Source organism: Engystomops pustulosus, chromosome 4, assembly GCF_040894005.1.
Source record: "Engystomops pustulosus chromosome 4, aEngPut4.maternal, whole genome shotgun sequence".
NCBI classification, from domain to species: Eukaryota; Metazoa; Chordata; class Amphibia; order Anura; family Leptodactylidae; genus Engystomops; species Engystomops pustulosus.
In genome coordinates, this window is record NC_092414.1 from 128,733,056 (window position 1) to 128,755,641 (window position 22,586).

General features: G+C 38.2%; 1 protein-coding gene across 7 annotated transcripts in view; it reads left to right on the forward strand.

Moving 5' to 3' along the window:
• Window positions 1-22,586, forward strand: part of SFMBT2 (Scm like with four mbt domains 2) — a 148,627-nt gene that overhangs the window by 36,336 nt on the left and 89,705 nt on the right. For all 7 annotated transcript variants that reach the window (XM_072147425.1, XM_072147430.1, XM_072147427.1 and 4 more), the window contains exons 2-4: window positions 1,842-1,997; window positions 9,578-9,672; window positions 11,752-11,992. In XM_072147425.1, the coding sequence (XP_072003526.1) occupies window positions 1,886-1,997; window positions 9,578-9,672; window positions 11,752-11,992 (448 nt within the window). In that variant the 5' untranslated portion in view covers window positions 1,842-1,885. The remainder of the gene's footprint in view (window positions 1-1,841; window positions 1,998-9,577; window positions 9,673-11,751; window positions 11,993-22,586) is intronic.

Sequence of the window (22,586 nt, forward strand, 5' to 3'; positions counted from 1 at the left end):
TACCCAATGTGATGATCTGTGCTGTGTGTACACTACAGTATTGAGATGTGAAATGCTACATTATAAAGTACTGGCTGTATGGACATAAGTGTGTTTATGTCTCAAGCCCGGGGCTACTAGTAACTCTGGAAAGTATAGATTTAATAACAAGGTTTTTATAAGTGTATTAAAGGCTTGTTTACTCAGTTGTAACCAAGCAGCGGTGATCATATCAGCTGCTAACTAGAGGTTTTCTTACAGATAAACCTGGGAGATTATTTTGGGCTTAAGTCAGCAAAGCATTGCTTCATCCTTCCTTACACACCATAGGGTGGAAATGTTTTATGATGAGGCTGAATTCACTTGTGAAATGGAATGTAAGATTCTGACCTGGCAGTAATTGACCTTACTGACTGTAAATAGGAAAACACACAGGCTCCTTATGGTAAGGTGGAATTTAATTATTACCATTAATAGAGACCATTCTAAATAATAAGCAGTTTCTTCATGAACATGTTTTTTATACCGCAATAATGGTTTGTACAGCTTGCTATACACAGCAACAAGAGGAAAATCTAAAGTCTTTACAAACAAATAAAATTAATTTTACAAATGGATGTAATTATTATGACCTGTCACAAGAGCAAGAGGACCATAGGCTCAGAGACCAGATTTAGGTCAAAATGACACTCTGAAGAGTTCAATTTATTATAATAAACCATAAAAGAAAAATAGCTCTTATTCATTTTAAAAGTATTTTTTTTTATAAATATATACAATGATTCAAAGGTGCCCATAACCAATGCATTGAAGAAATATAATTAGGTATCTCTTTAAGTAAATCAAAATCCATCATGATAAACCAGGGACACTTGCTCATAGATACAGGCATTATGACTGTGTTAATCGTCTTATATTTGTTATCCATGGCCTCTTTCCTTCCAAAAACAACTTTTAAAATTATGCTAATGATCATCAGGGTCTCTGGGCATGTCCCCAGAGCCTCTCAGTGATGTCTTTTCACTTGTTGTTACAAGTCTCTCATCCCCCAGGCAGAGAGAGGTGGGAGAGAGCAGGGTGGTGAGACATGTTCTCATTTTAACAGACAGTGAAAAGACATCAATGACGGGCTCTGGAAACACCTTAAGTGCCCTTCTGGTGCATTATCATAATTTAGAAAGTTAGAAAGGTCATGGAAAAAAAGTGTTACCACAGTCACTGTGCCTGGATCTATGAGTAAGTGCCTCTGGTTTATTATGATGGATTTTGAATTGTAGATTTTCTTTAAGCTATATATTAGCATATAGCTAGGCATGCTGCCAAATATATGAAACTGTGAACTATATGTATATGTATAAGGTTATATTATATTTAATTGCATGTGGTTGTTTTCAAATCTGCTACATCAATGCAAATGAGACAAAAGTGTATCAGCAAATGTGCTAAAAGGTGACATTTCTCACATTTGTTGCCATTTTTCAACAACTGTGATCAAAATTGAGTCCCTCCTCAGGGAGCCACTTTAAGTGTTGTGTGAGGCTGCTGTGTTAACCATTTCTGGGGTCCTCAATGAAGCTTTTGTTTACTAGGTCACTTTCTCATTCTTGTTATTTTTGGCTTGCATAAATAAATTCATTCTGTTGCTAAAATTTTAATATAAGTTAAATACCTAATGGGTGTGTTATGGATTGCAATATTCATTTGATGAACATTCATCAAGTGTTCAAGTTATCGTTATATATTCTTTTGTTTCTTCAAATATCTTCAAATAGGTGTTTTTTTCTTACATTTAAAAATCATTATATTATGTGTAAAATATTATGTGAACTAAGCATGCAGCTAATCCAACTTTTTTTGTTTAGGAAAAACTATTTCTATAATGCACTAGAGAAAAAAGAAGAAATTTATGCAAATGGAGTCCAGGGCACCAGCAATACATGTAAATCAAGACCAGCCAAATATACATATGGATAAATCTAACAGCCCAAGCAATGGCAGCCGAGAACTGTTTGGATCAGGTAGGTTTACAAAGGTGTTAGTTGTGAAGTTATTTACTACTGTGTGAAAGGGTTCTTGTACACTGTGTCACTTCTTAAGAATACGGAATGGTGTCCAATAAGATAAAAAGAATCCTTTTACTGGGGACATTTACTATGGGGTTTCCACCTTTTTTGTGGCTCTACCACTGCCTCTTCTTCTTTTCTACCTATTTATTAGTGGTCGTCACCAGAAAAAAGGTGATTTTCCATCTAATCCAACTCTGCTCTGAAATGGAGTGTGGTTTTCATGGTGTAATTATTATGTGTATTTTTAATTTTCTCGCCACTGGAAAGAAGCGGAGACTAGAACAAAAGAAAATAGATCTAGAATAGTTGTGAAAGTTTGGGTGCTGATAATCTGGTGGACACAATTGGATCTGACCTCTGGTTACTATTACATTGGCAATTGCCACTGCTTCTCGGCAGCCTGCTCAGCAATTTCTCTGACTGTTGCACACATTTCTGGCGCTTGGGACAGAAAATGGCCCTAGGAGAGAATTATAATTTGCTAAGCTCCACTAAATTAAATATGTACCTTATTACAGATGGCTAGTAAGAAACTAACCCAAATTTGTCTGCACATTTCAATGGGAATATATTTTATACATAGTCTAATAGTAGCTGTCACAAGTAAAATGTGAGGATCCATCATAAGAATGGCAGGAGCTGACTATGGGATCTTCTTTATGGATGCTAGCAAGTGATGGTTTCCTCTTAGTTTAGCGGATCATAAGTGGACCAGCTCCCCTGTATCCCCCCTCATTCATATCCAGTCTGCAACCCAGTCTCCCTTGCTTGGTTCTTAGAGAGCTGACACCTCCAGACCCTCTTTCTCCCATTTGCAAACCCCTTACCCCCTCTTTCTCCGTTCTCCCCTATCTTGTTTCCCCTTTTAGTTCTCTAGCTGATTATAGATGATTAACTGCTGCAACAACAGGACTTTCCATGATGTTGATGATCACATGTCCTGAAATAATTGCAGTACACACACATCTAAGAGTACTTGCTGTTTTTTCAGTTCAAATACATAGCTCCAGTTTCTAAAAAAAAACAGCATTGTATGCATCGTCTTTTAAATAGTTGTGTGTAATCCCTACTTCTTTCATACATTTCTGACACTAATAAACACATTGGGAACAGCTATTGCTTCCAATATCAGGGACATGGTGTGGAAATGGCATATTTGTTTACCTAAGTTAAGTGGGTTGTCCAACTTGAATAAATAAAAAAGCACCTGCTTATATATTTATATTTCTATATGTAATATATAGTCTTATTCAATCCTTGTTGTGTGATCGAAGAAGGGAATCTTACCGTGTAAGCTGAAACATTTCAACAAAGGGAGGGTGTTACCTCCCCATTTCGATGCTTTAAAGGGAACTGGTTAAACCAGCTACTTTCGTTTTCCAAAAATCTGTTTTTAATGAATGAATGGAGGCTGGCAGCCAGCTCCTTTATCATGTCACTGACACAGACATGGATTACTTTTGCCTTGTTTAAACTTAAATCCATTAAGATATAAGAAGGGCCAATCCCATCCATTTTTAGGGACAACCTCTTAAAGCAAAACTGTAACCAGAAAAGTGATTTTTAGTTGGTGACAGGTTCCAATACCCTATGCTATTCAGACTTTAAAAATGCCTTTGTCAGCAATCTGAATCATTTCAATACTTTATAAAAGTTAAATTCACATTACCTGGCTCCCTGCCAGCAGCATGTGCTTATGTCTCCTCATGCATTTTCCCTCTCCCCCAAACCATCCCCTTCTCTCTCCTGTCTTTCCTTTATGTACATGATGGGAAGTGGGGAGGGGTGAGGAGACTGACACAGGAACACACAGGCTGCAGCTGCTCCTTCCCCATGGACTCACCACACGCTGCTGGCAGGGAGCCAGGTTATGTGAACTAAACCCTGTGTAAAGTACTGAAATGATTCAGAATGCTGACAAAGGCATTTTTGAAACAGTATAGCATGGCTATTGGAACCTGTCACTAGCTAAAATGACATTCCTTAAACATGGTTTCATATCAGCAACATTGGGGCATTAGTTATATGGTGCTCAACTGTTGTGTTTAGTACTGAAAAGTCATCTTTCAAAAAATTTCAGATAAGGTATAAATTTGCTATTAGAAAGCTTACTATTATGTGGAATGTGGCTTCATTGTGGTGGCCTCCATCTAAGACACATCGTGGCACATTTACTTACCCGTCCGGAGGAGTTCACTGAAAGTGCAATGTCTGATGATCATGCACTCTGCCTCGATTCACTAAGATCGTGTGCCCGATATCCTGCATGTGTCGCTTCCCCGCTCAGGTCTGCTGGAGTTCACCTTCTTCTTCCCAGTGTACGTAAGTGCATTGGCTTATGACACAATTTGAAAATTAAATCCCGTACTCAGTCTGAATCAGTCGGATCGTCCGATGGCCACACCCCACGATTTCTGTCACATGAAAGCAGCGCAGCTGTGCCAAAAACCTATTGCATGCAACAAAATCCCCTGTTAAATCACTGTCACAGATGCGCCAAAAGAGCGGCCGCGTACCCTTAGTAAATAAGCCCCATAATTTATAGTAATAGTCTCATGTGTGGCAGAAAGACTTATGGGACACTTTAGCTTCCAGTGTCAAAGGGCAATATATATATTTTAGTAAATTATAATGAGAAAAAACATAATTATAATGTACAAATTACAGCAAATTGCAGGAGACCTGTCAAATTTCTGTCTCTTGAACCCATTTTGATTTTGTTTTCACCTGTTTAAATTTTGTACCAAACTATTTTTTATTTAAATTAATCATCCGTAACTATGACTAGGATAAATATGTGGAACCATGGAAAATTACTCCATTTCAGCTCCTTCTTTGACTTGAAAATAAGGGAAATAACATTGTGCAACTTAATGATTGCCATCTAATTTGTCATCTTAAATTATTATCTAGTCAAGCAAGGAAGTCCGGTTTATTCTGCGTGGTGTATTCTGAAATGTATTCCTAAAGGATCAGCTGAACAGCCTGCTATAGATAATGAAACTTGGCAGCTACCAACTTAAGATTGCTTATAATTGCTTACACAGCAGATACATGTTCAGCACAGACAGGCCTTATAAAACTTCCAAGGATTTTGGAAATATTTTTCGATATCGTGCTTATTTGATTGACATAATTAAGAAGCAGAATTTTCAGATTTGTGATAAAAGTGTAGTTTGTCATATTTATATCTATTATACGACAGTGATAGTTGGAGGTCATGAAATAGTTTTATCTCTTAATCTAAAATTGTTATTCCAATTTATTTTATAAGAAGAAAATTATTTATGATAAAAATACAAAAACACAAAACCCTGGCAATGTAAGGCTCTGTATTCACTAACATCTTAGCTTCCATTTTAACAGAGTTTAACTATTCATAGAAATCCTCTTTCATATTAGAGCTAGCACAGTGAAGCTGATGCCAACAAAAAAAAAAATCCTCTGCAAAAGCACAAAATTTACAGCACACATCTACACTAAATATAATACTTTTTAACCATCCGTTCCGTTATAGTGTAGAGCATATCCTACTCTGTGCTGAATTTGGGTAGCTATTGTCCAATATTAGTCAAAGGGTCCATGAAATAAAATGGCCAGCGCTTGGATGGCTACAAACATACTATAAACGTTTGAGCTTTACATAGTGTTACCGTAAAAATCATCTACTTTCTTAATAGATGTAAAAAATGAATGACAAGATGCAACTTGTCCGTTAAGCAAAACTGCTGTGAAAAAAACAATATTATGGTCCATTGTTCACTGGAGATTTTTTGCATGCTTGTCTTCATTTAGCCATGTTTACAGTTCAGCGCTGCTATTTTGGGGGGAATAAGGGACTTAATATGATGCTTGGAGTTCTGTCCCCTGTACTGATGTTAGTCCAGTCAGTGCACAGAATGTGAAATCCAGCCAGCACACAGCCTGTGTTTCCACTGTCGAATTTCAAACTTGTTGCGATCCAGCAAACAGGACACTCTGAACCCGATTTTTCAAAGATAAAACTTTACGCTTTTATTTCAGGACCATAGTCACAAATTTCCAGTTCCCACATATAACAGCTTAAAAAACGGTAAATCAGCAACGCGTTTCAAACACACTATGCGTCCTTTCTCATGGCTGTGTTACAAACAATGAGACATACACTTTATAGTCTGGCCTTAGAGATATCATAGATCAGTTTCTAAACAGATCCCAAAGATCTTGATAAATCCTGTTAGTCCTATTCCTGGCCTTGCCTGTGGCTCAGTTTTTTCTTCTGCCGTCAGCACTTTATTGGACCTCATATGGCTATGACATATGGGCTGCAAGTCCATTGTTTGTGCTCAAGTTTGTGTGTATGTTGCCTTACAATGACACATATTTCACACATTTCAAAGTAAAAAAAGTTTGACTATAAAAAAAACTATATGTTCTGCCATTGACCCAACCCAGACCGCTCCATCTTGGTTTGTGGGATCACTTCAGGTTGTGCTGGACTTTCCTTTGTTTAAAATAATCACTTGCATCCACAATGCTCTGCATAATGTTGTACCTCACTACCTCCCCTCTCTCATGTCAGTCTTTCACCCAACCCATGGTCTTCAATCTGCCAGCGATCATAGATTTATCTGTAATTCGAACCTCTCATGCATGTCTCCAGGACTTCTCCGGAGCTGCACCAAGTCTCTGGAATGACCTTCCTGTATCAGACTAATATCCAAACTCCAAAGTTTCAAACGAGCTCTTAAAATTTATCTCTTTAGGCAAGCCATGCACACTTGCTACAGGCAACGCTGTAGTCACATTGACTTTGGCCTTTGTATATACGAAGGTTGCTGATGCCTGGTTCAAGCAGCAGCATTTTTATTTATTAAATTATTTTACTCTGTTCCCTTATAAAGAATGGCTGGACCATTATTGAAAGCTCTTATACCTCTTGTGTTGCACCCTTCATCCTCACAGACAGTAAGCTCTTGTGAGCAGGGCCCTCACTCCTATTGTTCCATATGAATGCTTATACTCTGTAATGTAATATTATATTTGTATATGTGCCCCTATGATTTGTAAAGCACTGTGGAATATGATGGCGCTATAAAAATAAATCTTTTTGTTAGTCTGGGACTTTAATTTCATATGTTCTGACTGTAGGTTTAGATACTAGATAAGTATTTATTATTTGCTATTTCACCCCCTATGAAATAGCTATTAGATCATCTTACTGATTACTGGACTGTCTTTTTGAACACGCTTGTTTGGTTAATATTGTTATGAATTTTTTTTTATTTATATAACTCATTCTCATGTACGTTGTTGCCTTAAGAACATTAGCCTTCCCATACAAATATTTGCATAATTATGCTATTAATAACAGAACTTGCATGAGTTATGAATAGAAATGTATTGTAGTTATCACTTCATCATTACATACACATAAAGTAATAGAACTGTTGTTGAAATCTCATTTATGCTGCATAATTGAAATATAATGGAGTTATTCCAGTACTGGAATTAGTCTTTGTAGAAACAATTATCTCTCAGATACTTCTAAGCTGCATTAATATATAGTTACATCCCACCACAAATTATATTATGTTCTCACCACATGGAAATGCGATGAAGGATTGGATTTTTAATGAATCCAATTCTTCCATTTCAAGTTTGATTTTAATAAATATGAGATTTGTGTGATGAAACCAAGTCGTAGTGTCATTGAATAGTTAATTGATTTCTGGTAAGAGAAAACAAGGTAACAATAACATTATTTATTATTGCATATTATTGTCTTCAGCATGCCAGAAGAGATCTATGTATAGAGGTAGTCTAATCTATAAAATTCCTTCCACATGTTAAGAAAGATGTAAACAAGGAATATTCCAACTATTCAGAAGAGAAACCAAAACAGTTTATCTGATCCCTTAATTTACATTACACAGATTGCTACATTCCCTGTCTAACTGTTACACAACTCATGCACTGGGAAGATAATGACATGGTCATTGCCGTACATCATGGACGCTCAGAATTTAGTCAATCCTCTAAAATACAACATTTAAGGATCAATTTATTTTTTGGGATGTATTTCTCTGTAGGTTCAATAGCACCTAAAATAAGTATAACATTCTTGCTCAAAATGATGCCAATCTCGAAAAACAAACAACAACATTGAAAGCAAAATACTATAAAAATTTTTTTGTTCTTTACGTTTTTGTTTTTTTACCTTTTAAACACAAAACAAAACCCTGGGTGAAAAAAGCCTCTAAGCTATTTGCTATGCAATATATAATCTGACAAGATTGGGCTGTTCTGCTGGCCTCCTGGCTATTTATCTGCTTGAAATGTTAACAATTTTCAAGAAAAGAGCGATCCTTAAGACCAGTTAGCATATAATGCATGTTGACACTTCTCTCTGATTTTGTACTGTGCTGTCGGGAAGGCAGAAGTTACATTATTACTTCGACCCTAGTCTTGAGGGACTTCTAGAAGCAATAAGTAAAGCAGGTAATGCACATTAATGTCAGCCAAATTCAGTGATTAAGATTGGACTAGAGAATCAGGGCACATGTTAGGTATGAAGGATGGGCTGTTGGATTTCAACATGCCTGATCATATAGTATTTAAGATACATTAGCAATTGATGGAGTAGGCTGACAGTGGCATATTTGTATCCCACATCTGAGCCGTACACCATTAGCTTATACTTTTTCAAACTTGAACATTTGAGGGAAATGGGTAGTAAAAATAAAACATGCATGCTTTCTATGCAGTTATTTCTCCAATTTATTGGCCACAGTGCATATATCCTTAAAGGAACACTTCATCCATAACTAAAATGTTCCACGTATTCCATATGGAAATATGGAAATGTTACATAACATGTCTCAGTCTCTCATACATTAGAGGAGCATAGGCACGAATGCCCTGTGCCCGCCCACTCTGCTAGCCGGCACGTGTCCCCTCCACGTCCACATTGTGTGAAAGTGACGTAGTTTCTACTATAATTGCAAATTGCAGTGCGCAAGAATTTGCAATCCTTTTACGGCTTCTCTGTTTTTTTTATCTGTCAATACAGATAGATCTATCAGTCACAGCTGCAAGCGTCAGACATTCCTCCTACCACAGTTCCTAATGATAGTCCCAACTCAGCGTCCATGACAGTAAATGTTTGCTTTGCATATATATGGGGAGGATAATCAAAGCGCACTTCTAGCTTGCACAGATGTTTTTTTTTTCTGACAAGTCATGTGATGTTAGAATAGAGAATCAAGTGCAAAATCAATATGTACAATATGCAGGCTGGTGAGGTTGCAGGGATGAAAAGTTGTGTTTTTTATTGGAGGTCTTCTTTGAGTGCTGGTATAGAACTTGGTTCATTGAAACAACTCTTCTTTTAGTTGATCAGAAAAAAAATATAGCCAGCTGGCAAGTGAGTCACTTTCCACTCCACAGACACCCACTATAATTACAGTTTGAGAGCAGTTACTCTTTAATATTTCATGTAGCATTTGCATTAGGTATTATTCTTCTAATTGACTCTGTTTTCCTACCTACAGATGATGGCTCCAGTGTTGAAGACACAGATTTCAGTTGGGATGAATATCTGGAGGAATCGGCATCTGTTGCTGCACCTCACACATCTTTTAAACATGTATGTATTGCTGCTGTCCTTGTGTAGTTATTTCACATGTCATGAAAGTTACCACCCAACACCTGGAATCAGCTATCACAAAGCAAATCAGACGTCAAAGCCATTAATCTTGCGTCTAAATTCATGTGAACTTCTGGTTAGCCAAGTTTGCTTTTCTAATGCTTAGATCTTACATTTATAATGTGCTGTAGAGGTTTCCACTTGTGTGCATTTTCAGTTGTGTACTTATGAAATTGACTTCCATTTAACGAAAACATTAATTTAACGTACCCTATTTTTCAGAATAAAAGATGCACCTTAGGATGGGTTCACATTATGTTATTTGCATACGCTAGGCATATACAACAGGAAAGCACCAAACATATACCCTTAGCATATACATAGACAAATAGAGGCAGATGGAAACATAGTTATTGCCTCCGTCTGGCCACAAAACATCCAGTATGTCAAAAAATGCAGGATGGAAAGACGTAGTAAGCGACGTATGCGCCCAGGAAAGGCAATGGATGGCAATGGGGAGTGGATGCAGCATATCACATCTCTGCCTATAGCCATAATAAGACAGTAACATCACTGGGGGAACACCCCGTTCATTGGCAGCATCCAATCTAAGACCCCAGTGATTTACATTCACCAATGGTAATAGTGACAAGAGCAGCCAAGTTACATTATCAGCCAATTGTTACAGCATCTAACATAATTCTCCAGTTGTATGAACCTCCATTTTTATACACATGGAAATTATGAAATACCTATAGCCAGACCAATTCTACTTAAATGGTCCCTTTGATTGATGAAATACCGTATATACTCGTGTATAAGCCGAGTTTTTCAGCACAAAAAATGTGCTGAAAAACCTCACTTTGGCTTATACACAAGTCAATTAAAAAAAATAAATTTTAATACTCACCCTCCGGTGCCCGGATCGACCGGCGGCGGCTCCTGATACCCGGCGGCGGCTCCCGAAGTTCAGCACATTAAATAAATAAACTTATTTCTCACCTTCCGGCGATGCTCACCCCCGATCCACAGCGCCGGCTTCCGATCCTCGTTGGTGGCTCTCGATCCCCGGCTGCGGATGTCTTCTTTCTTCTTTTGCCGGCGGAGTCGCGTCCATGCGATCTCCCCGCCGGCGCTTACTATGATGCGGCGGTGTGACGTCATCAGCGGCGACACCGCCGCATCATAGTGAGCGCCGCCGGGGAGATCGCATGGACGCGCCTCCGCCGGCAAGAGAAGACAGAAGACGCTGCCGGGGATCGAGAGCCACCGCAGAGGATCGGGGGTGAGTATCGCCGGAAGGTGAGAATTAAGTTTATTTTTTTAAATGTGCTCAACATACATGGGGGCAGGCTGGCTGTATACGTGAGGGGCAGGCTGGCAGGCTGTATACATGAGGGGGCAGGCTGGCAGGCTGTATACATGAGGGGGCAGGCTGGCAGGCTGTATACATGAGGGGGCAGGCTGGCAGGCTGTATACATGAGGGGGCAGGCTGGCAGGCTGTATACATGAGGGGGCAGGCTGGAAGGCTATATACATGTGGGGGCAGGCTGGCTGTATACATGAGGGGGCAGGCTGGCTGTATACATGAGGGGTCAGGCTGGCTGTATACATTAGGGGGCAGGCTGGCTGTATACCACTTGGGGCTGGCTGTATACTACACCCTCGGCTTATACTCGAGTCAATAGGTTTTCCCAGTTTTTGGTGGTAAAATTAGGGGTCTCGGCTTATACTCGAGTATATACGGTAAAACCTTGGGGATGTCCAGGATAGAAAGACTTGCTACCAATTGCATAAATGTGTATGTAAAATGTATTTGTATCAGAGTCCAGGTAACAGTAGTATAATAATGCATACATAAATGCTCAAATCTCCGAGTCATGTCTTTAAAAATACATTATAATGAAGTACCAGTTAAAAATGGTCTGACATTCCCAAAAGTGGCTCTTTTCAGGAACCATTGCACCTTTTACTCACCCATTATTCTCAAAAAACACATTCATGGATTATTTTAGATAAACATTCATGTTATGTTTCATTTTTCATGTTATACAATTCAATTTGTTATCTTTTACAAGGTTGAAATTAGTCTTCAAAGCAGCTTCCAACCAGGAATGAAACTGGAAGTGGCAAATAAGAATAACCCAGATACCTACTGGGTTGCTACTATCATTACAACATGTGGCCAGCTGCTGCTTCTAAGGTACTGTGGCTATGGAGAGGATAGAAGAGCAGACTTCTGGTGTGATGTCATGACTGCCGACCTACACCCTGTTGGATGGTGTACACAAAACAACAAAGTCCTGATGCCACCAGATGGTAAGATGTATATTATATATGATACAGTGAAATGTGCTAAGACCTTCATCTGTTTTTTATGTAGTATTCACATTTATCACACATGACAACAAATCACTTGTCTTATTGTTATGTGTTCCTTTTTTGTCACTTTACATCTCAAATGTATAAAATTAAATTTGTATCACAGCAATAAAGTATATGCAGTATCTACTAGTCTCATCTATTCCGCAAATTATGAAGAAACTGTCATGGTTTATTTAACTTAAGATGAAAACTGCTGACAGCAACCTACTTAATGCTGCTGCCCTCTTAGTCATAATGGAAACATCAAAATTACAAAGATGAACTTTCTGTGGTGCTTTCATTAGGATGGTATAACTGTTTCTGTATATGAGCAGCTAGGAACATAGATATACAGTAGATGCAGGTTTAATTTACTACATCACTGCTTGTCTTTTATTCCTATTATTTGAGAATTAGTCCATGGAACATTTTGTATATCCGCTGTAAATATAATTGTACTGGAGCATACTGTAACTGGAGAATAATCATTTGTGCATATCACAAGTATATACATACAAGATAGGGTCTGTAGGTTTGTTCTGAAGTTGAGTTGGTATGTAAGTCGGAACTGTATATTTTATCATTGTAACCCCAGCTTTTTTGGTCTCTGTGACAATTGGATTTTAAAAATGTTGGGTTGTCATAAGAGTCAATATTAACAATAAAGCTTCATTGCAGACACCTGTGATAACTGTTACAGCTGATTATTGCAGCCTAGGACTAAAGTACAATAAATTACCAATATCCAGAGGGCCGTTTGTAACTAGGGGTCGTATGTAACTCGAGTGTTCTTAAGTAGGGGACCGCCTGTATATGAAATTATGATATCTACTCTTAGGCCCTAAAAATGTTATAACTCCCATTAGGATGAAGCAATCCAAACCAAATAAGATGCACCATAAAAGTTGATGTTTGTGTAATCGATTGCAGTGATCTTTGTTTTCACATTAAGAGACAGCACTGCACATAATGGCATATCAGGGGGAATAGCGGTATTTCACATTGGATGTTCTCCTTCAAATCTTCTACAGGGAGATGACATGTTCCAATGAACAAATACCAAAGGAAGTAGTCTATTGGTAGATCCCATGACCTTGATCCCATGACCTTGGTGGGCAAAGCTGCATTGAAGTTACACTGTTATAACTTTAAGTAATTTAAGATTATCCAGTTGATGAATTGTTCAAAAAGTCCAGGTACATATCAGTGTTCATGCTGATGTCAATGAAAATGGGGCCCACGGTCCTGAGCATTTGTGCAAAAAAGAACCAATTTTTATCCTTGGTGGCTATTTGTGAGTGGTAAAGGGATTTTCAGCTTTCTAAATACAATTGTTTGCAAATACACATGATTCAACAAATGGAACCATGCCTCATCTGGGAACCATTTGATCTCTAATATTTCTTGGTTGCCCTCAGCATTCAACACTTTTCTCTGAATCACTAGACGTTGAACTCCTAATCGATGGTGGCACAATACCTGTCCAATATTGCCCTTTTGTAGCTCATTAACATGTTGAATAATATCTCCCAGTCTCTAAGTTTCATAAGCTACTGATTGCATCCTGCAAAATTTTTAGACAACCTCTTCCAACAATCCTGTCTTCATTAATTCTGTACCATTTTTTGAATAACACTATTTTAGGTTACATCACAAACACTACATTTCCTCAATTCACTTTGACATTGCTGAAACAAGTTGGTGACCTAGTAAGTTTGCACCTTAAAGCCATGCTGCTCACTACCATACACCACCATCTTGATGAGAAGTTGAGTGACTGAATGAAGGGGTACATTATTTTACATCTTGATGGCTGTCCCGGACCTAACTCATCACTCCAGTGTGGGGGCATCATGGCTTATTTGAAGCTCCAAAAACTAAGGAGCAGATTGCTCAATATTTTGTTTAGATTGCTTCATTTTAGAGATTATTACAGAATATTTTGGGGGTTTTTTGTGAGTTAATTGGCTACATTTTATTTTATTTATTTTTTACATTTATTTAGCCATCTACTACATGGTTGATAGGAACGAGGGTTCCACTTTGTTTGGGGAATCTAATATTGGTGTTGAACTTGATATTCTTTGACTCCTTCTTACATATTTATACTGCAAATTGTGTCAAAGAGGGACAAAAGTCTACCTGTCTCTGTCTGCACCTGCTGTCTCCTCTAACTGTGCTGGTAGGATTAGGAGACACTGAGTTTTTATCGTCATCCTGCAGCCTGAACTAGGTTCTATGGCTGTCTAACCTGATGTCTGCCACTCCCCTCACTGATTCTGTCTTGCAAGAGTTAACACTGTGGATCTGTAATTGCTTGCTCCTTCCACCTGTGGCAGGGCCTAGGTTCCTTATAAGTGTCCTGGTTATAGCTTTGACTCTTGCTGGTCAAACTGCTATCTTGCTGTGTTTCTAGCTTCTCTTGCATTCTCTAGTTCTGGATTCTGAATTCTTGTCTGTTTATTGACTACTCTATTTGGATTGTGTTTTGGTTATTGTTATTCCCCGCTGTTGCTGACTCGGATTGTATACCTCGCCTTATTGAGTTTGTTTGTCTGTATTGTTACGTGTTCATACCTTACCCAGGGAGGGAATGTCGCCCAGTTATTGGCCTCCGTTTAGGGTTGGACCCAATAAGTAGGTAGGGACAGATTGGGGGTTACAGTGTCAGGGCTCACTGTCCTTGTTTGTGTCCTGCCTTTTTTGGGTAGTTGGTCAGCTACCAGATGAATTTGGTGCAAGCAGGATCATAAAGTGACTTTGCACTGTCCTATGTACATTTGGCACAATGGTTACAAAACATTTATCAATGAGCTAATCTAGGTTTTCTCCCAAATTGACAGAATGAAAAGAGCCTGGGGGTTCCCATTTCCCAATATTCAGTATGTGGGTTTTAGAGGTATTCTATCCACCAATCATACATGAATAGCATACCAAAAAGCGTAAAACAATGTGATCAAGGTGCTACCGCATTTTGCTAATTGCAGAGGCAGTTATGCCTCATTATTCAATATGTACACAAATTTTTTATTTTATGAAGAAGCTGCAAATAAATTACGGAAACTATTAACACAGTATCTCACATAATCCAACCACATCTTTTATTCGTTCATAAAGATGTGGTAGGAAATAAATTGCAAAAAAAAAGTAATAACTGAATTGAACAATAGTGAAAATAAGTAATCTACATTGCCATTATCCATGTAACAATGGCTGGTAGGGTCTTTCTGTGACTATCCTTTTATCTGTAAGACTATTTATGCCTCTTCATTCCTGTGTTTATTTTTCTCTTCTATCAACTAAAAAACATTAATAGCAATCCCGAATCAATAATATGATGACCTGAATGTTTCCCATTTCATTTTGTAATAGGATCTTTAAATTTCCATTGTGTTTGGTATCATTTTACTAAATAAAATATGGCTGGTTCATGCTTTTCTGCGGGTCCTCAGCCTTTGCCTGACCTAGCTGACACAACCCTGATGCTACATATACTTTTTTGCCTTATATGTATACATATATATACCAGTCTATAAAAGTGGAAGTGCATGGAGCCCAGGTAATATATACTATATCCTGCTCTAGAATCCTGGCCCTGACAGGGGGAATATTAAGACTGGTGCATGATGCGCCCAATAAATTCTCCCCATAGTTTTATCATTCCAAAATTTTGTGGACTAATGGGGTTGGGTGGGAGAGACATTACTAATATATGTAAACCTTTTATTGTAGAGCATATCTTTTAACATGATTAAAAAGTAATCACTCTTAAGAAGCTTGAGGAATCTGTATTGCTTTAGGTTCATGTCTACTCTTGTATTTCTATTTTTGTTAGAAACCATCAAAATGAAGATGGTCTGTGATGTTCTTAATCCCTTCATCTTTACATCATGTCTCAATCTGTTGACACAAATGTTTATTGTTAGAATTATAGGAGAAAACTTTAGATGAGTTCATGGAATACGTCCATAATTTACTGTAATTTTATTTTTATGTTTTACAAATAAACTCAGTCTTTTCCACAAAACCATGAACATGAGGCATCACGACAGTCAAAATCCATGTCTGAAAGTCCAACAGTGGATTTTAAATCAGTATTTGTGTCAGCGTGACCATATCTATAGGTTGGAGTCATAGTACTTGTCATAGGTTTTTAAAATAAAAAAAAAATAAAATAAAAGGATTACCTTTTTAATGTTTCTGTTTCAAAATGGGAACAAAAATGGAAAAAGTGGCATACATGTGAATTTAAGTCTAAACTGGCTGTTAGACAAGCACAGACTGATTCTTATTCTAAGGGATTGTACACTAATACACAATATGTTGCACTTCACAATATAACACATTTTGCTCTGAGTGAGAAAGCGCAGGAGTTTATTCTCCTGCCCATGAAAGATGCAAGGTGTAAACTGCAGAGAAGGTAATCCATTTTATGATATATCTTCTGTATCAATTCCTCATGTTTTTTTAGATATCTATTGTCATTCTGTAGAAAGCTTCAATCTTTACTTCCAGTAGAAGTAGAAATAGGAATCTGTCCGTGGTCACAGCGTCGGACTGGGGTGCCTGGGGCCCACCAGTGAAATTGATTCTGGGGGCCCACCATACCGCTGCCTAGAAATATTCGTTATTTTGCAGGAGTTAACTATAACACTTCCACTCCTTTGTATGTTTTCTGAAGCACATAAGAAGACAAGGCACTGACATTATAGGAATAGTCTAGATAGTTAGTCAGTAATTACAGTTATCAGAACCTTTTTTTTCTTATCACTTGAGAATTTTCTTCATCTCTGTGAGGCACATCTCCACACTGTGCAACTAAAAATATCACCGTCACTACAGCATAATGTCACCTGGATAACAATGTCCCACTCCTAAATAATATTTACCACTCACAACACAACTGACCGCACTGTGCCCCCCCCCCCACCAATACCAAATATATGTCCATAACAAGAAACATACTGTGCACTTTCCATAAATGAAATATTACACTCCTTAGTGTATTACAATACACACCCCTGAGTAAATAATATGATAAACCTAATAAATTAAATTGGACATCATTCCCTTTAATTACATAATATATCATTTCCAATGGACACAGCACAGTACTACTACTCCTATCCTGTATATATTGGTACAGCACAGTACTATTACTCCTATCCTGTATACATGGACACAGCACAGTACTACTACTCCTATCCTGTATATATGAGCACAGCACAGTACTACTACTCCTATCCTGTATACATGGACACAGCACAGTACTACTACTCCTATCTGGTATATATGGGCACAGCACAGTACTACTACTCCTATCATGTATATATGGGCATAGCACAGTACTACTACTCCTATCCTGTATATATTGGTACAGCACAGTACTACTACTCCTATCCTGTATGTATAGGGGCAGCACAGTACTACTACTCCTATCCTGTATATATGGACACAGCACAGTACTACTACTCCTATCCTGTATATATGGACACAGCACAGTACTACTACTCCTATCCTGTATACATGGGCACAACACAGTACTACTACTCCTATCCTGTATATATGGTCCCAGTACTACTACTCCTACCCTGTATATATGGACACAGCACAGTACTACTACTCCTATCCTGTATATATGGGCACAGCACTACTACTCCTATCCTGTATATATAGGCACATCACAGTACTACTACTCCTATCCTGTATATATGGGTACAGCACAGTACTACTACTCCTATCCTGTATATATGGGCACAGCACAGTACTACTACTCCTATCCTGTATATATGAGCACAGCACAGTACTACTACTCCTATCCTGTATATATGAGCACAGCACAGTACTACTACTCCTATCCTGTATATATAGGCACATCACAGTACTACTACTCCTATCCTGTGTATATGGGCACAGCACAGTACTACTACTCCGATTCTGTATATATAGGCACATCACAGTACTACTACTCCTATCCTGTATATATAGGCACATCACAGCACTACTACTCCTACCCTGTATGTATGGACACAACACATTACTACTCCATTCCTGTATATAGGTGTAATGCCCTCCCCCTTATAACATATGGTGCCCCCTTATTATACTGTATATATCTTCTAGTGGCCATTAATTATATTTATTACTTCAATGGGGTCCCCTACTACTGTGCCCCCCTATAATAAATATAGTCTGCTAGTTAAAAATAATAAAATTCACTCACCTTTAGCAGCGCTCCTGCGTCCTCGGCGTCTCTTCTCCTGGACCCTGCGCCAATGGAACTGTCAAGAAAAAGCCACGCGGCAGCGTGAGTGCATCATCACGCTGCCGCGAATCAAGGGACACAGTGCGATGCGTGCTGGCAAAAAAACGGCCGCGTCGCACGCACTATTATTAGATATAGTACTTGATGTGGCCGCTTACGGCCGCATCGAGTACCTTTGCTGTCACTCACTGGCAGGGCCCCCAGATGGGGATGGAGGGCCCTGCCATAGCAGAGGTATCGGGGGCCCACCGGAGGATTCACCGGTGCTCCGGCGGGCCAGTCCGAGCCTACGTGGTCATGTGATGTCACATAGTTGCACAAAATTTTGGCCCTGTTTTTCTGGCAAAAACTAGATTAACTGATAGATGGTGGTACAAAGTCTTTTACTATACCGGATTTATCATCCAGCATCAAACATAGTGATAAATCTGGTACAGCATCAGAATGTCTAGTGTATCTCTGCACTGGTCTAATATGCAACACTTTGATAAATGTTCCCCACTGTGTCCATTGGAGAATCTTATTTCTGGTCACAGCTAAGGAACAGAAGGGAGCAAATAATGCACATTAACTGTCGCTACAAATTTTACAATTTATACCATTCTTATGGCCAGGGAATAAACATTTTGTGGGAGTTCTAAAATTTAGTAATAAATGTCAGGAAGCACAAAAATGAAGCTACAAGTAGTAATTGAAATTGAAATCACTTTCAGAATGACCTTCATTAGATATTGCAGGGCCATGAAGACCAACACATTGCTACTCATTCATTAATAATGTAGTTGTTCCAAAAACAATATGCAACTTCCAGGTACTCACACCCAATAAATGTTTTGTTGGTGCCTGCCAGGAAATTATGTACTGTATAATGGTGAATGGCATTTTTTGGCTTATACAGACAAGGTACATAGCAATATAAGAGTTACGTAAATTTATAGTGCAAGATGACTTAGAATTCACAAAACAATCAGAGAGAAGTGACATTCAGAAACAATTCTTATATAGATGTGTCATATTTGTTTGTTGTTATGAGGGATTTTTTTTTAAAGTGAAATTTGATAAATCATTTTTTATTTTTGCAAACATATATTTACAGTGCAATACAGTTATAGCATCTTATAGCGTATTTTTGGTGAATGGAAAAAATAATTCTTGGACTTTCTATATCAAAGGCACATTGGCTTAGTAGACTTTTTCAGGTCCACCCTAATCCAGAAGTAACAAGTTACAAAAAGTTACGGATGTTTTTACAATTTTTAAAGATTTTTTTTTTTTTAAATTCACCCTGAAGGGATATTATGAAAGCAGTACATTTAAGTGGAAGCACGCAATGGTGATTTTATCATCTGAAATAATTTGTTGCCACAAAAGTCAACAACAGTTCTGGGTAAGGCCCCCCTGGGTAATGGCCCAGATTTATCGAAAATTGGTGCAAACTGGTCCATGGTCTCAATAACTTGTGGGCTTGAGCATTGTTTACGGCAGACCTGGGCATTATACCCTGGCCACATCTAGCCATTAAATATTTCTGACCAGCCAGTCTGAGCTCATTGAAAAATTTTAGCTCCCTTTCCCATTATTAAATAATAATGCAATTAGGTCCTCCATGTTTTCATTTTCTCATTTGTTTTATTTACAGGTTTTTTTTTATGTAGGAATAGGTTATATAGTCAATAGAGTATATAGGTATTGTTTAGTCCTGAGTTAAGTATATTATTCTGAACCTCTAAAACCATTCTGAATTCTCTTGTGACCCCACACGAGAAAATTAAATGTCCACCCCAGGTTTACAGCTTGACAAAAATATCTTCTACTGTTTACAACTCAACTAATTTTCTCCTGAGGTATGGCATTCCATTTTTTCAGGTCATTGAGGTTCCTGGATACAGAGTTACCTGTTCCCATAAGTCCTGAAAGGGATACAGGTCAGAAGAAAGTGCAGGTCACTTAATTTAAGGTACCCTAGTCTCCAAAAGCCGTTGTCTTATGATACAACCACGATGAGCTGGAATATTGTCCATATTTGCAGAAACAATTGCTGTAAAGACATGTAATAAACTGTAAAGTTCTTTATTGACTAGACACATCTGCCAAAGCTGTAACACCTAAAACAGGTGCAGCCGCACATAGGTAAGGCAGATTCTGCACAGGCTCGGATACCCACTCCGATATAATGTGAAGAGTAAAGCCCAAACACTCATTTAATGGCAACAGAATTTTTATTTGAAAACAGGTAATTCCACTTTTTTGCAATATGCATGTAACGTTTCCACCTAGTTGTATTTGTTAAATGCAGGGAGCAGTGGATAACAGGAATATATAGTTCAATAGGGAAAGTCACAGTGGGTGATCTACTGGTGTAACTTTACCTCCCTTTAATGTGCCTTGAGTTTTGTGGCATTCATCATCTGGTTCCATGGGGCATTGTTCACAAATAAGCAGTACCTTGTGCTGGATATGCAAAAATTAAATTTTGTGTGGTCTCAGCTCACCTGTGTTCTATGCCAACCATGGTGTGCTTGGTCTTCTGAGCTGGGGTCAGGGAAGAAATCCAAAACAAAAATGGTTTGCCCAGCCTCCAAATAAAAAAATCTTGATAATGGAGGAGCTAAAAACATTGATTTGTTACAAAACTTTATGTATATAATGGCGCCATTTCTCAGTCTGATGTGTTTCAAACCCACATGATTCTTAGGCCGCATTTAGATGAACATGTGCTGGCATGGATGAGCACATTAATGCGAGCTGGAGAGAAAGAGCGATGAGCACTGCTCACCCTTCCCCTCTCTATATGAAATAGTGCAGCATGCTCTATCTTTTCCCGGGTGCGGTATGGTAGGTACCACACGTGTGTGAAACTGCACGCCCGCCATGTTGCCATAGGTGTCATGAGACTGAGTAATTATGTTTTTAAAGTTTTTCTATTAAACAATTTTTTTCTTCTTCTCCATTAGCAAGACATTTTTGCTTGGATGTTGGACCATTTTTTTGTTTTGGAGTCTGTGAAATGGCCAAAGGATTTCCAGTTATATGCCTTTCTAGTCTCTCTATATCTTTTGCAACCTGCTGATGACAATCTGTAACACTCTAAGCTCAGTGTTGTGAAGGGGAGGTACTGTTAATCAATTGTTAGGTGTTATCTTCCTTATGTCAAATTGTGAACAGCATGATGAGATCTGTTTAAATACCAATTCTAAATTAACCAGGAACGTACCTTTTTGCCATTAAACTCCTTGTTAGAGAACAGCAAGTTGTAAAGAACATAATGAAACACTGGACATGTGCATTCAAAAGTTTAGAGTAGGTCATGTTAAGTTTCCATGTAATGGATAGAGTACATATTAGGTTCATCCTGTAATTTCACCCACAAGGCAAATATCCTAAATTCTGAGTGTGTACTCTTCTTTGCTGCAGAATTTCTATTTTTATTCTAGCTCTGTAGTGTCTGAAATTGAAAATACCACACATACAAATATGAGTGTACATAGTTTTTTGGAATTTCTTTGAAATTTGTAATATTTTCGTTAAAAGTGTTTCCAGTAAATAATAATTTGATATAAATGGGGATGTAAAATAATAGATTGCTTACGGCTCCTTGCTTACCAACCAGTACTGACATTTCATGCTCGACTTACTCGGTGTCTCCCAACAATAAAGGAAATGCCAGGAGAGGCCATGTAGCTAATCAGCTGCTGGAATAGTGACCTAGTTCAAGCCATTGATTGGCTGGACATCCTCTTGTACAGATTATGGGCTTTTGGTGGCCCATAATAAGATGGCTTTCCACCTATGTAACCTTGATAACATACAGCATAATGTGGGGGGCGTCATACATTAGATGGTTTGCAATTTGAGAGTTAAAAAATGCTCTCTGAAAAGGTATAATCATTGTACATCTATCTATGTTCCTACTCCTTATCTATGTATATTTTATATTGCTATTTTCCATGCAAGCACAATGATCAGAATGTTTGATTTGTGCTCGTGAAGAAAAATGTGACATTGTATTTTTATGGTTGACTGATATTTTGTGGTTAAGAGCTGCATTTGGTTACGTTACTGACTTACATGCCATTTATTTTGAACTACTAAATCAGAACCACTTTTAAAAAATACACATTTCCTATTTGTCCTATGAGGTCTTGCATACAGGGTGAAGAAATGCCAGTCAAGTGCCAAAACATTACATTGATTGCTGCACTAGAAGATAGTTATTGCTTTTTTGCCTAAGGGTAGAGCAGTTCTTAGTGAACGGTGAAGCCACCCTGTCATGTTCTTGAAAAG